The 15,465-nt window shown below is 40.6% G+C and overlaps 2 protein-coding genes across 2 annotated transcripts in view; both read left to right on the forward strand.

Annotated features, from left to right (window-relative positions):
* Positions 1-504: 504 nt before the first annotated feature.
* The window catches only part of SLC17A5 (solute carrier family 17 member 5), a gene marked incomplete at both ends in the record, with an annotated part of 49,452 nt that continues 34,491 nt past the window's right edge, over positions 505-15,465 (forward strand). Inside the window, one exon of the mRNA XM_084227831.1 lies at positions 505-598. Coding sequence (XP_084083957.1) covers positions 505-598 — 94 coding nt within the window. The remainder of the gene's footprint in view (positions 599-15,465) is intronic.
* Positions 6,249-6,404, forward strand: LOC311167919 (large ribosomal subunit protein eL39-like; the record flags this gene model as incomplete). The annotated part of the gene is made up of 1 exon (XM_084229090.1): positions 6,249-6,404. The coding sequence occupies one exon, from the start codon at positions 6,249-6,251 to the stop codon at positions 6,402-6,404; it is 156 nt and encodes a 51-aa protein (XP_084085216.1).

Below are 15,465 nucleotides of genomic sequence, written 5' to 3' on the forward strand. Positions count from 1 at the left end.
ACTGATAACTGAAGGTCACATACACATCATCCACTTTCTAAGTTCAAAATCTTCCCCTTAATTAACTGGAATTCAAGTCCCCGCTTCCCGCCTCCAGCCTCGCACTCCAGTTCCGCCCGGGAAAGGTGAGGTCCTTGGGCTTTGCAAATGAGCGCAAAACCAGAACACAACCCTGAAGAACACCTGCTCCGTGGCGAGCTGGGAACCCGGCGCCGGCTAACCCGCGCGCGCCCCCACCAACAGGTCACAGCGTCTAGGACTCCGCTCGCCCCGCCCACCGCATCCGCCTGCCCGAACTTAAGATGGCGCCGGGGCGGAGTCGGCGAGGCCACCTCCGGGCGGGGCCGCCGAGACACAACGTCGTCAAAGGGCGGTGCCAGACCCGGGACTTGGGGATGTGGGCACCCCAATTCGGCCCTAACGGCTTGGTCCCGGGGTGTCCGTTGTCCGGCTAGAGCTCTCCTTTCAGCCCTCTAGGCCGCACACCTGCTTCTCGGAGGCGTCATGACGTCGCCGATTCGGGGCCCGACCCTGAGCGACGGCGAGGAGGGCTCAGACAGCACGCCCCTCCTGAAGGGCGCCGCGCGGGCTAAAGCCGGTGAGCAGCCGGGCGGCCGCTGGGCACCGGGCGGGCGGTAGTCCCGGGCGACAGCGGCTAGAGGACCCGCACCCGGGGCGGAAGGGGCCGGGGCTGCTCTAGTGCGTGGCCTCCACCGAGTCCCCGTCTGCCCCGGGGTCCGGAGGCCACCGCGAAGTCGGGGGGATGGCGTGGACCGTCAAGGGGGTTGGGCCGGCTGCTCAGACCGTGCCTCGACGGCTGCAGCCCGGTGGGGCCCGGGCGGGGAGCTGCTGGGCGCCGCGGGCGCTGGGCTCCTGGCGACTTTCCCTAGCAAAGAGCAGGGAGCCCCAAGGAAGAGGGAACAGGAGAAGAATCTGCAAACCAATGGCTAAAGGCCGGGTGCAGGATCCTGGGTGCAGGTGAAGGAGGGGAGATCTGCAAATCTGCAAATCGATAAGCGAAGGGCGGGACAGAGCCTTTGGCATTCTCCCTGTCACCGCCGGGGTTCCGCAGCGGCCAGTCCGCCTGCTTATGATCTGGGCGAGGAGGGAAGGAGACAGAAATAAAAGGGCTGAGGATAACATTTTTGAGTGTTCAGAGGAAAATTTTTCTATAACCCAGCTGCTATCTTGAAATTGCTCAGTAAAAAGCAAAAAAGTACCCTACGTTTTTCCCCCCTATGGCAGTCTACCATTTAAGTTAGGAAATAGTTACTAACCTCAAGATAGTTATCTGTAGAAATGTAAGGTGATTTACCAAAGATCTTTGCAACAAAACGGAAAAACGAATTTCACAATCCATCTTCCCTGAATTTGGAGGAATTAAAGTACTTTGCTGTTTGATAATTTTGTAATGTCACTTTTTTTAAGTAATTAAAACTGAAGAACAACTCGGTTTGCAGGCATTCTATAGTTTTAAAAATGTGTGCAGGAGAAGCAGTGAAAATGGAAACTGACTTTTCCTGATTCCTTTTTCTTTGAACATTACCATATGGTGGCGGTAGAGTTGGCAACACAAAACCATTTTCCAGCTGGGAGTTTGATTTAGCTGGGAGTTTCAGTGTAACTACTGTACCAGAATGTCATTTTGTGGAAGTCTATCTTAGTTCCAAAGCTGACCTTTGTGGCATATGGTGTCAGATTTTTATAATCTTCTAAATAATTTAGTATGGGACTGATGAAACAAATCTATAATAAAGATACTCCCTAAAGACTTATAGTTTATTGTAATTGGAAATATATACATATAATCAAATTTTTGCTCAAATGTTAAACATCATTAATTTGTCAGGAAAATACAGAGTAAAATGCCAGTGAGCCATTACACAACCATGGCTAACATTTTAAAGGTGTATAGATAGCAAATGTCAGTAAACATATGGAATAACTAGAACTGTTAATGCTAGTAAGAGTGTATAACGGTATAACTACTTAGGGAAATTGGAAATTTATTGTAGTTAATCATAATTAACATAATACCACACAATGTTTATACCAGCTTTATTCATGACAGTAAAAAGCTGAAAACTGGACATCCTTCAATAGGTGAATGGATCAGCAAATTGTGGTGTATCCATATAATAGAATACGACTCAATGATAAGAAGTTACTGATACATAAAACAACCTGAAAAACTTCAAAAACACACTGAGCAAAAGAAGCCATCGAGAATACTGAACAATAAAGGAGTAGACTATTAGAAAAAAAAAAAGAAGCTGCCATATTAATGCATAACTCCATCAGTATGAAATTTTAAAAGAAGTAGAACCAATCTACAAGGACAAAAAGTAGATCAGTGGTTACCAGGAAGATATAAACAGAAGGGAATTGAATGCAGAGAGGCACTAGGTTACTTTTGGGGGCGACAGAAAAATTCTGCATCTTAATTGGGATGGACAGATATTAGTCAAAATTTTCTAAACTGTTCACTTGAAATATATGTATATTACACATATTGTGTGTAAACTATATGCATCTCATAGCATTGCTTTTAAAAATTGATTTTGCTTGCTTCATTGATTGGGTATATAGATCTTAATCTTATTCTTTCTGACTTGAGGTGGCTGTTGTCTCTATAGCCATCTTCCTTATTTTTACTCTGTACTAGTGAGTAGAAGTGAAGTAATAATAGTAACACATTTTTTTCTTTTTGCTATTTATGATAAAAAATTTTAGAAAGAATCACATTAGTCCACTATATTTTTAAATTAAAGCTCTGTGTGAGGGGTGCTATGAACAGGACAAAAAAAAATAGGAGAAAAAGAGTGAAAAAGATAAAAATGAGGATATCAACTTTATGGAAGGTACCAAGGATTGCCTTATTTACTCAGTGCTGCCCCACCCTCCATCCTAGCTTTAGTAATCATATTTACCTTGTACATTATAATAGGGGAAACAAGATGACCTTTATTTTTATATTAAATTATATTCTATCTATTCACTTTGCACATTCTAGAAAGTATGGGTGTTTAAAAAAAATACTTGTCATCTAGAGTCAATAGTAAAGGGCCTCCCTGGTGGCGCAACGGTTGAGCGCTGGGTTGAGCGCTGCCCGCGGCCTCTGCAACACCGGTTCGATCTCTGGCTGCTCCCCAGCCACCGGAGGAGGGTCTCACATGGCGCGCAGACCTCTTCTGCCGCCCGCTGCTCCCCTCAGCAGTGTACTTTGGCCCTTCTACCTGCTCTGCTCCCTGCTCTGGCTCTGGTGAATTCTCTCACCCTCCCGCACTTCTGACTGTACCCAGTGCATGTATAAACAAAACAAACAAACAAACAAATAAATAAATAAATAAAACATGTCTCTATAAAAAAAAAAAAGAGTCAATAGTAAAGATTTTAGTGTCTGAAGGAATAAATACTTAACAGTTTTTAAAACTTCTCTTTCCATATGTTTATATACATTTTATCTTTTATGTTTCTTTCTGGAATAAATCACTTTGAAATTAGCTGTAACTTATCTATACCTAAGGATTTAGTTTGTTTTTTTTTTAAATAGAAAGATTGATAAAATGTCAAATTTTTAACGCTGTAAAAAGACCTTTGAAACCAGCTATCAACTGGTGACACATTTTATACCTAGGTAACTGAGGCCCAGACAGGTTAAGTAAAGGATTAAACTCATAGTTCTCCTGGATTTTTTGTAAAGCTGCCACATTTGTGTTATATTCAAGAAATTCCTATTTATAAAATGCTTAATCATTTTACTTGATCCCTCACAAATTTGAGATGATTTTATTTTCCATCTCCAACATGAATAGAGGATATGGCTTTCTATTATGCATAGTTCTTCATTAAGAAAGCTAAAATTAGGTTTTTTTGTTTGTTTGTTTGTTTGTTTGTTTTAGTATTACAAATTCATAACACTAAGAACTGGGTTAACCTCTCAGATTGGTATAACAGAATTCTCAGTAACCCAGCTTTGGTTTGCCTGTAAAGCATTTGCTTTTGCTTAGCCCAGTGGATGTGAGACAGGCATACCAAAATGACAGAGGAAGGGTGGCTTAATGCTGATATACCACAGGAAGTCTAGATTTTTCTTTATAATCATACATACCCTTTCCTGGGTGATCAAGCTTTCTGCTCTTGTTTGATTTAAAAGGCATCTTGTAAGGTTGGGCTCTTATAACGGATCAGCCTGGCAGCTCTGAGCTGGTATAGGAATGCAGAACTGCAGGTAAGAAAAATGGTGGCCAAGCAGGCCATTTAAGTCTGGTAGACTCACATGTCCCCCTTTTTTATTTTATTTAAAAAGAGGAAAAATGAGAATAGGGGGAATATTAATGGGATATTCCCATTAAGAAGAAATGAGGAGGCCTCCCCAGTGGCACAGCGGGTTGCGTGCAGCTCTATGATGCTGTCCGCAGCCTCTACAGCGTGGGTTCAATTTACGGCTGGCCAGGGAGATAACCACATGCTGCGGTAGACCTCTCCTGTCTCGCCTGCTGCTCCTTTCAGCAGTGCTTTCAGTCCATCTGCCTGTTCTGCTCCCCGCTCTGTCTCTGGTGAATCCTCTCACCCTCCCATGCCTCTGACCTATACCCCAGCTCTTGAATAAATAAATAAATCTTTAAAAAAATAAAAAATAATAAAAAGAAGAAATAGGAATGCTATATGGAGATAGGTACATAGCATAGTCTGTACTACACATAAAACAAAGTGAATAATTTAGAAAGTGAATAGTCCAGGCAGCAGGTAGGCTATGGACCAGAAGCATAGTCACATCACCAGGTATCTCTGTATACCTAGAGTGGGGGAAACATTAGTGCTGATGGGTGGTTCTGGGTCAATCCAACCTAGGACTTGAAATACTGGGGGATTCATTACATGGATCCATTTGCATGGTCTTGTATGGTGGGTAATAAAATCGAGAAATATAAGACTACCAAGTTGCTATTAGCAAAAGACAGGTAACGGCTGGTATTAGGAGAGTTACAGGGAGATCAGCATAGCTTCACACAAGGAGTTCTCTGGAATAGGCAGCACGGGGCTTTTAAATTACAAGAAAAAATTAACAAAAATAATAAATCTATACCAAATAAAATCCAAATCCTAACATTGAGACCTGAGAACCAGTTTTGTTGGATTTAGCCAACAGACAATGTTGTTTAAATGTGCCAATGTGGCATTTTGTGTTTCTTGTTGTCATTGTACCAATTGTTCCTATAGTTTGTCCCTAAAGTCCATGACATTGCAGCCAAGATTATTGTGGAGCACACTTTGAAGTTGTCTTTGAGCCTCTTCCCAGGAGACAGTTGTATTAAAAGGAATAGGAGCTACATAGAATGGTATCATAACAAGCCACAATAGAGTTTGTAGTGTCCAGAGGGCTTGTTGATGTTCACCAGTCTAGGATACAGCAGCATCAAGGGCATCAAGTCTTGATCTGATGTTCCGGAGGACTGGACAGTCGATGGGTAGGGATCCTCTTTTCTCTTTTTGACTCATATAGGTGGCATTCTGGGTGGCGGCTGAATTGCCAGTGATGGAACTCTGGAATAGAATTACTCTTCTTTGATGCCAGCTCATGATAGGGGTGTATTGCTTTTGCTGGAACCCAAAATGGTCCTGTAGGTGATAAAACAGAAACATGCCTCTCCCCCATGTTAATGGTTCTAAGGTCCCACCCAGCCAAGTTGCTCCTTGCAATGAATGGCGATTTAACACCAAGGGCCTAGGGCTTGGTTCTGCTGGCGTAAAATGTTGTTTTACTGCTGTGAGGCCAGAAGAATTAGGAATGAAATGTTGCTCAACAGCAATTAGGGCAGAGCAATTGCAATTTAAGAAGTTAAAAGTAAATATAGCGTTGTATATTTGTTCCTATGGGGAACAAAATCTCTAGATTTCCCCTTTTTTGTTTTAAAATTTGTGATTTAATAATTTCTTGTTCCTGAGTAACTTTCCTCAGTTTTTTGTAATTGACTGGCTTAATGATTGTCTTTTGTAGGCCCTGAAGGAGGCAGGTAGTCAAATGGTCCCTGTTTTTATGATGGGAGTCTTGGGAATCCTTTTAAGATAAAAACTTTAATATTTTAGAATTTTTTATATTAGGGAAGTTGTCATAGGATTAACAAACTTACAAATTGTTATAAAATACTTTATTACTCAAAGTGACAAGGACTTTTAAGAATAGGTCTATTTCTCTTGCTCCTTCCCTCCGCCATCGTGCTGTGTGCGCTTACCTCTTCCTCGCCATGTCTTCTCACAAGACTTTCAGGATCAAGCGATTCCTAGCCAAGAAACAAAAACAGAATCGTCCCATTCCCCAGTGGATTCGGATGAAAACTGGTAATAAAATCAGGTACAATTCCAAGAGGAGACACTGGAGAATAACCAAGCTGGGTCTGTAAGGAATCGCATGGAGATGGCGCACATATTTATGCTGTATTGAGATCAGTAGCATCTACCATGTCACTGAAAACATCACTGCTTTGTGGACATGTTTTCTCTTGGTACACCTCTGTACCTGGCTCTGTAATAAATATGTGAGCTGTTTGAAACAAAAACAAAAAAAGAATAGGTCTATTTCTTTGACTAGGCTCAGTAATGCTAACAGGATAAGATTTTTTTTTTTAGGTACCCTGAGGGTAAAAGACTGTTTAGATTAATTTGTTACAGAAGCTAGTGAAAGGAGCTTTAGAACACCTTAATTTTTTTTAAGATTTATTTTATTTATTTATGAATGCAAGAGCTGGGGTGTAGGCCAGAGGTGCCGGAGTGGGGGTGGGGGGGTAAGAGGATTCACCAGAGACTTAGTGGGGAGCAGAACAGGTGGAATGACAGAAATACACTGCTGAAGGGAGTCGCGGGCCAGACAGGAGAGGTCTGCTGCGCCAAGAGGGTTAGCTCCCTGGCTGGGCATCTAACTTGTGCTGCAGTGGCAGCTAATAGTTTTGTAGTGCTGAGACGTAATCCCTTGTGCCACCAAGGAGGCCCCACCTTAATTTTTTATATGTAAAAAAGAACTAAAGGTTGGTTTTACATTGTTACACTATTGATATTAAAGTTAAATATTCTTCTAGAAAGACATTTGAGCACGTAAAATTTCTTCTCTTAAGATACCTCTTTCAGATTCTTAACACTCTTTTGCTTTCTTCATCTTATTATTAATACCTTTACATTTCAAAGATAACCATATTATTTAAATTATTTCCAGGACCTTTAAAATATCCATTCCCAATACATTCCTTCCTTTTTAAACACACACCTCACTTTATTTGCATTTAGAGTTATTACATCCTAGTTTTTAATCTTTAAATTATAAGGTGTTGTAATAGCTATTATACTGTCATCCCTTTAAACTAGACAACTTACACATAAATGCATGCTTTAATTTTCTTTTAGGTGAGGTGACATTAAATTTTAGTTTCCTTAAAATAAGGAGCAAAAAGTAAACCTGAAAGTTCAGTAATTTTACATAAGATGACTTTATAAATAGTCAACAAATTTTTATTATTAAACTTAGCAAAACCTTATTTTTATAAGAGATTTAGCCATTATTTAAATAATGATAAAAAGAACAAATCTAAGATGAAGGTATCAATTGTGGCGTTAGTTTTTTCTTAGGACTGGAATTTTAAATTAATTGTAGAGTTGTAAATGTAACAATCCCATATACCAAGTTTCTTTTTTAGGTAAACACTAGAAAGATTTGAAAAAAGCAAAAAAATCAAAAAAACTTAATATCATATGCATTTCCTGTATAATTGTGAGAGACTCAATATGGCTGAGTAGGTCACCCATGTGGCTTTAGATATCATCTTGAATTCCTTAGTTAGAGAAGGAAAGAAGAAAAAAATAACTTTTTTTTTTTTTTAACAAGGGGAAAAGATACTTATCTTTTTTTGGGATTAGTTTTCCTAGAAAGGAACTTTGTCAAGAGAAGTTTTGATATAAACATTAAAAGGCAAACTTATCTTTGTTACATACACTACGCTACTTATTCCTTTTTTGCTGAATATCATGAGCTTCTCTTCTCATACAGTTTTTTAAGTAAATACATTTAAACATAGAGGGCCTCCCCAGTGGCCGTGGTGCAGCGGGTTGAGCTCAGCACTATGAAGCTGTCCGTAGCCTCTGCAGCGAGGTTGGATTTCCGGCCAGCCAGGGAGATTCCCACATGGCAAGGCAGACCTCTCCTGTCTTGCCCACTGCTCCCCTCAACAGTGTATTTCGGTCCTGCCTGTTCTGCTCCCTGCTCTATCTCTGGTGAATTCTCTCACCCTCCCGCGACTCTGGCCTGTACCCCAGTGCTTATATAAAATAAATAAATCTTAAAAAAAAATACATTTAAACATAAAAGTATTAATACCCAACATTATAACCTTAACGCATGCATGCTTCAAATCAAACCATTCAGTTTGGGTTTTTCTAGTAGAATTTATATAGGTTCCTTTTATAGTCAGTCTTCCAGAGGTAAAAGACAAAGACACACAGAGAGATAGCTTGCTTTTTATTTAAAAATTTGGCCATGTATACTAATATTAAGAAGAAGTTATTTTCTAGGGATCTACCCAAAGGACACAAAAACATCGATTCAAAAGAACCCCTGTACGCCTATGTTTATTGCAGCACTGTTTATAATAGGTAAAACCTGGAAACAACCCAAATGCCCAAAAATAGATGACTGCATCAAGAAGATGTGGTATATATACACAATGGAATATTATTCAGCAATCAAAAAAGATAAACTCATGCCATTAGCAACAACGTGGATGGAGCTAGAAGGAATTATGCTCAGTGAAATAAGCCAGAAGGAAAAAGAAAAATATTGGATGGTTTCACTTATAACAGGAATATAGGGGAACCAAATAAGACGTCAGTGTAAAAAATAATAATAACAGTACAAAACACAACAAAGCAAAAACAGACAATTATAAATCAGAGACATACTGCAGGGGAGGAGGGGGGAGAGGGGTGAGAGAGAGGGAGGGAGGAGCACAGGGGACTATGGTCATGGTGCATGGTGCCTTGCGGAAGGAAATTCTATGGGGACTCAACCTGAGGGGATGGGGGGAAGCAAATATTGTTTAAAAATAAATTACGCATTAAAAAAAAATAACATATTCCACTTCTGTTTACAAAACTAACGCTTGATGCAAAAAGAGATAGAAAATAAGATTGGTCCTTTGTTGGTGATAATTATGCCAACTACTGAGCAAGATATGGAAGGTTTAGATAAAAGCAAACGAACCTACTTTTTTTTTTTAATTTTTTTTTATAGAGGCATGTTTATTTATTTGTTTGTTTGTTTGTTTATACATGCACTGCGTACAGTCAGAAGCACGGGAGGGTGAGAGAATTCACCAGAGCCAGAGCGGGGAGCAGAGCAGGCAGAAGGACTGAAGTACACTGCTGAGGGGAGCAGGAGAGGTCTGCGCGCCATGTGGGACCCTCCTCCGGTGGCCGGGGAGCAGCCAGGGATAGAACCGGCGCCGCAGAGGTCGCCGGCAGCTTCGCAACCCAGCGCTCAACCGCTGCGCCACCGGGGAGGCCCTGAACCTACTTTTTAAATTGAGTTTACCAGATAGAATCATATAACGAAGTACAAATCTTTTAGCCGTTCAATTTAAACTACCTTATTTTTTCCAACAACAAAAAAAGTAGTTATTTTATTTTTGTGAAGACACTGAGAAACTTTGATTAAATATATTTTTTTTGTAACTCCTAGGTAATACATATCTTTAATTTGTACCTTTAAGAATTACTCTTTGGCTTTAGCTTAGGTTTTAGTTTAAGTTTGACACATCCATTTAGCCAATAGTTTTTAATATCCCTTTATATCAAGGAGGTTTTTAATGAGATAGAAGCTAAAATCTTTACATAGAAAAAGTGTCCAATTTTAACTATTACTAAAGACCTAGGGCTCAAGACCACAGCAATTTTAAAATCAAGCAGTTTCTTCTAACTTTCTTAGATAAGAAAATATTTTTGAGCTTGTATTTCTAAGAAATGATCCTTTGGCTTTTAAGTTGTTTCTACTCTATCTCACTGAGACCAAGCACATTTTTTTTTAAAGATTTATTTTATTTACTTATGCATACAAGAGCTAGGGTATAGGCCAGAAATGCAGAAGTGTGGGGGTGAGAGGATTCACCAGAGACAGAGTGGGAGCAGAACAGGCAGATCTACTGAAATACAATGCTGAGGGAAGCAGCAGGCAAGACAGGAGAGGTCTGCTATACCATGTGGGTAGCTCCCTGGCTGGGTATCTAACTCTTGATGCAGTGGCTACTGATAACTTCCTAATGGTGGGACTTAACCCCTTCTGCCACCAGGGAGGCCCCCAGGCACATTTTTAAGACAGAAGACACTTTTCCCAGAGGACAGGAAAAGAGATAAAGATCTTTTTTTATAGTTTGCCTGTTTCTAGACTTTTATCAGAAATCTGAAGTTTGGAATTTAGCTCTAGAAAGTTGTATTCCCACTTCATATTTTTACCAGATTAATTAGTTTTAATAAGAACTCAACTTTTTAAAGGCCCAGTAAGCAATTTAGAAGTTTTCACTCAACCAATAAGCATTTTGTACGAAACATAGGGAAATAGAATTTTCTACCTATAGAATAGATCAGATCAGTATCTTAAGGTGGACAAGAGAGTCCAATCCCCTACAGAAGGAAGGCAGTAGAAACATGCCAATGATCTCAACACTGGAGCAAAGGTCCAGGCAGCTGCTTCTTGAGACCAGAGGCAGCAGTCCACCAGCCAGCTGCAGTGGGTTGGTACTGTTTTGATAAGAACCTTCCACTCTCATACAGTCATATTATACCCATTTCCTATAACTTTAACATTTTTTAAAATATTTATGCCTACAAGATCTGGGGTACAGGCCAGAGGTGTGAGGGGTAGTGGGAGGACTCATCAGACACAGTGGGGAACAGAACAGGCAGATTGACAGAAATACACTGCTAAGAGGAGCAGCTGTCAAGTCAGGAGATGTCTGCTGTGCCATGAGGGTAGCTCCCTGGCCAGGGATTGAACTTATGCTGCAGCAAAAAAACTTTGTTTGTTTGTTTGTTTGGTGAATGAACTTTGAATATCATTCTTAGAAAAATACCTTTTCTAGTTTTTTTAAAAACAGCAAATGGCAAACTCTAGTGTCAGGGACTCTGGCCTCCTCCTCCTCAAATAACTGGAAAAGCTTGAAGCATTTTTCCCTCTCATTGTCTTTCACGAAAACATTTTTCTATGAGTGGCTCAAAATCTGTTGGAGGCAGTAGTCCTGCTTTTGGATCTTGGCTGCTCCCATACTATGGTGGTGGTGGTATGGGTTGGTGGGGGGAGGATGAGGTAAGGGCAGGAGCCCCCAGAGCATTTGGTTGTAATATATTTTTATCCCCTTGGAGGCGTCTCAGTGCTGATTTACAGAATTCCAAGTGGAAAGGTAAGATTCTCTTAACTGGCTGGCTGATTAATTTAGCCATTGCCCTACATTTTTCCAATTATTTAAATACAAATTTCTTTCACCAGGATACCAGGGGAATCTCTTTCTAGTGGTTTTCAAGAGATCTTCTAACCACCACCTTGTTACCTTGCAGCCCGCCACTTTTAAGAGATCCTGAGAGATTGGGATTGGTGGTAAGAGATTGAAATGTCTTCAGGATTTCCTGGAATTTATCAAAAGATTTAGTAAATGGTATAGTAGCACCCTCTACTTGCCTGAAATATTCCCCAGCATGAGCCTCTGGAAAGGAGTTGGGATCAGGGTCAGACTCAGGAGAGTCCTGTGAAGCTGCTTCTTTAATATTATTTGTGGAGGAGGAGAGCCAGCTCATCTGGAATGAATATTTTGGACTTATGAAAATTTCCTCATTTATTGACTGAATAGCCAATTTACATAAATTCCATACTTTAAAATGAGAGATAGGTGTTGCCACTAAGTCTCTCTGTAAGTATCTTCCTAGTTTTTCCCAAACATTTAAATTTAGGATTCCTTCTTAAGGAATCCTGTGACAATATGTTTTTATCGCCTTCAAAAACTGAGCTCTTTATGGGTTGCCTGACTGTGGACTGAGGACTGTGGGTCTTCACCCATGTGCTTAAAAGGGACTTATAATAAGACTCAACTGCAGGAACACACAAATTGGTTAATAAAGGGTTTATTTACAAAAGAAGGGGAAATGAAGAAATGAATAACTCAGGGAGAGAGAGAGGAAGGAGCCTCCCTGGTGGTGCAAGGGGCTAAGACACAGTACTATGAAGCTATCCATAGCCACTGCAGCACGAGTTTGATCCCCAGCTAGGGAAGTGACCCACACGGCGCAACAGACCTCTCCTGTCTCTCCCGCTGCTCCCTACAGCAGTGTATTTCAGTAGATCTGCCTGTTCTGCTCCCCACTCTGGTGAGTCCTCTTACTCCTCCCCCCCATGGTTGGCCTACACCCCAGTTCTTGTATGCATAATAAATTTAAAAAGATAGAGATAAATTGGTGAATGCGTCCTACCAATTCCACTGAGCTGGAACCCCAACGATAACACACTGAAAGCCGGCAAAAAAACCAAGAGACCCTCCCCCCCTCACACCAAGGCCCACATGTCCAGTTATGTACAAAACCTGGCTGCTTAACTCTACCCTCAGTTCCCAGCAATCATCCTTTCAGTGGTGATGACATTAGGGGATTTGCAGTCCTTGGTGTCTTGGATCTTTTTGGTCTGGGGTGGGGCTGGGGTCCATAAAACCTATTTGTGGAGTTTGTTCAGGAAATCCTTTCCCCCAACAAAAGGGAAGACAACTAAAACAGCTTTTTACCACTTTGTTGCAGACTCTGAGTCTGTGGGGCCTTTTACCAGGCTGATTTGGAAGAAAAAGAAAATAGGAAAGACACGACTGAAAACACCTTCTTAGTGCTTTGTCACAGACTGGGTCTGTGAAGCCTTTGACCAGGCTTGAGAGGATGTCCAATTCCCTTCTTCGTGTGGGGTCCCTGTTCAGGCGCCACTTATTGCATCAGCAATACCATATGGATAAACGGGAGTCATGGAGCAGGCTGCACAATGCAGGATGCTGCTGAACAAGCAAGATCCTGGCCTTTTTATTGATAGAATAATCATACAGCATCAATTATGTGGGGTAGGAGAAAAAGATGGGTGAAACTAAATAATATGCTTTTGTCATTTAGGCCTTCAGGGGGACATGAGTCTGCTGAACAGATAATTCTTATCTGCTTGAGGACCAAGTGTTGTAACCGAAACCATATCCCAGACCCCCGGCCATAGTTCCAATCTTATCGACAAGGCGTTCCACTGATCAGCTTCAGTGGTCCCTTGTCATATATCAGTCAACGTCCCCCTAGGCAGTCCAGGTCATACCTCGTGATGCATACCCTTCCCAGGGTGATCCAGCTTTCTGCACTTGATTGATTTGAAAGGCGTCTTGTAAGGTTAGGCTCTTGTAACTGATTGGGCAGTTCTGAGCTTGTATAGGAATGCAGAACTGCAGGTAAGAAAAATGGTGGCTGAACAGGCTGCCTAAGTCTAGCAGAACCACAAATGGCCTTGGTTCCAACATTTTATTTTGCTAATGCTCTAAATTCCCATGCTTTCTGCTTTATCATAACACCCTTATGAGTGCCAACTATCTGCTTTCCAAGTGCCTATTTCTGTGCACAGGAAGGTAATACTTCAAAGTCACACAGTAGGACAGATTATTCCCACCAGTTTTAGATGGATGTCTGCTCCCTTACCAATCACGTGTTTCACCGGGAACTTCACACTCCACTCTGTTCAACTTCTTTTCCCAATTCCTAATTTCTCACACATAACTTGAGTTCCTAACAAATTGCCTCAATTCCTAATACAGATAACAACAGTTCAACACTATTGGAGGGCTTATTATTATATGCTAAGCACTGTTCTAAGTATTTTACATCTACCATTACTTAATGGCTTTCATTCTCAGGTTTCTCAGTCCTAAAATGTCAATGACCACACTTTTCTGGGGTGTGAATAGAGTGAATGAAATACTGTAGGGCTGTACAGTAGGCACTCAGTAAAACTGAGTTTCCTGTTCATCCTGGAGAAAGTTATTCTCAATACCAATTCAATAATTTATCATAATCCTAATATACCCAAATCACTTGGCCTGGTGCCAAACCCGTAGTGAGTGCTCAATAAATACTAGCTATAATTTTTTGTTATTAAGCTCAATACTCACTCTCCCACTCAGAGCTGCTACAATACCATAGTCTATCCTTGTGAGATTATCTGAAGTGTACTTCTCTCCCTGCCCCTATTTTTCTCATTTCTTTCCTTCTCCATGTGCTGCTACCTTTGCTTGCATTGCTCTCCCTCCTCTAACCTGCTTGATGGATGACTTTCTGCTGACTGATGAAGATTCAGTGCAAATATTCTTTCTGCAGGAGGCCTTTCCTAATCTCCCTTTTACACACAAACACACAAAAACAGATTAATGTGACTATTTGCCCTTGGAATCTTCATATGTTGTGGTATTTAATCTTATTGGAATAACTTTCTCCAGGATAAACAGGAAATTCACTTTTACTGAGTGCCTATTGTATTTCATCCTACAATATTTCATCCATTTTACCCACACCCCAGTAAAGTATGGTGGTTGCCATTTTAGGACTGAGAATCCTGAGAATGAAAACCATGAAGTAATTTCCCCAAAGATACACAACCAGTGAAAATCAGAACTGATATCTGTAGGGGAAAGAAAATTGCCCTTTATCCTTCTTTGTTCTGTGACTGTTCTAACAGTCAAAATGACACAAGACAGATTAACAGGAGAAAAACTAATTTCATATATACAGATCCACATATACTCATGAGTCATGCATAAGCAAATAGTATAGCCTTCTTGAGCCAAGAAATGGAAGAGGGGCCTGGAACTTCAAAAGGAGGGAGAGGAATTCGTAGGGCAATAAAAAGGAACATATGTTAATATATTAGATAATTAAACGTTTACTGTCCCATACTATCCATAGAGATAAAAAGTTATGTATGGTAATAGCTCTTTTTTCTGGGTCAGGTCTCTTATCTAAATTTTTTAAGATAATTTAGAGAGAGATGAACGTTTGCCCTTGTTTCTGCTGGGCCTTAACTGCCTTCAGCTCAAAATAACCCACATGCCAAAATGGACTGCTTCAGGGAAACATTCTGAACTTTCAAATTCATTCCCAGGTCTGCTTCACTCTAAACTACTAGCCTGTGTTCTTTAACCTACACCCACTCCACATTCCTCAGTTTAAACCATTTTTTAGAAGTTGATACTTGTTTTAATTAGGGTGCTTGTTCTTTGAATTTGATTTCATTGTGGCAGATGCTCAATGGATGTTATTTCTCTTTGTCATGCAATCATATTTTGTTGAACCAATTTCAAAGATTATCCAAATTCAAAGGTACATTTTGCTCTACTGTCATACTTTCTTGATATAAAATTTCTCTGGTTTGTA

This window comes from Talpa europaea, assembly GCF_964194135.1.
Source record: "Talpa europaea genome assembly, chromosome: 2".
Lineage (NCBI taxonomy): Eukaryota > Metazoa > Chordata > Mammalia > Eulipotyphla > Talpidae > Talpa > Talpa europaea.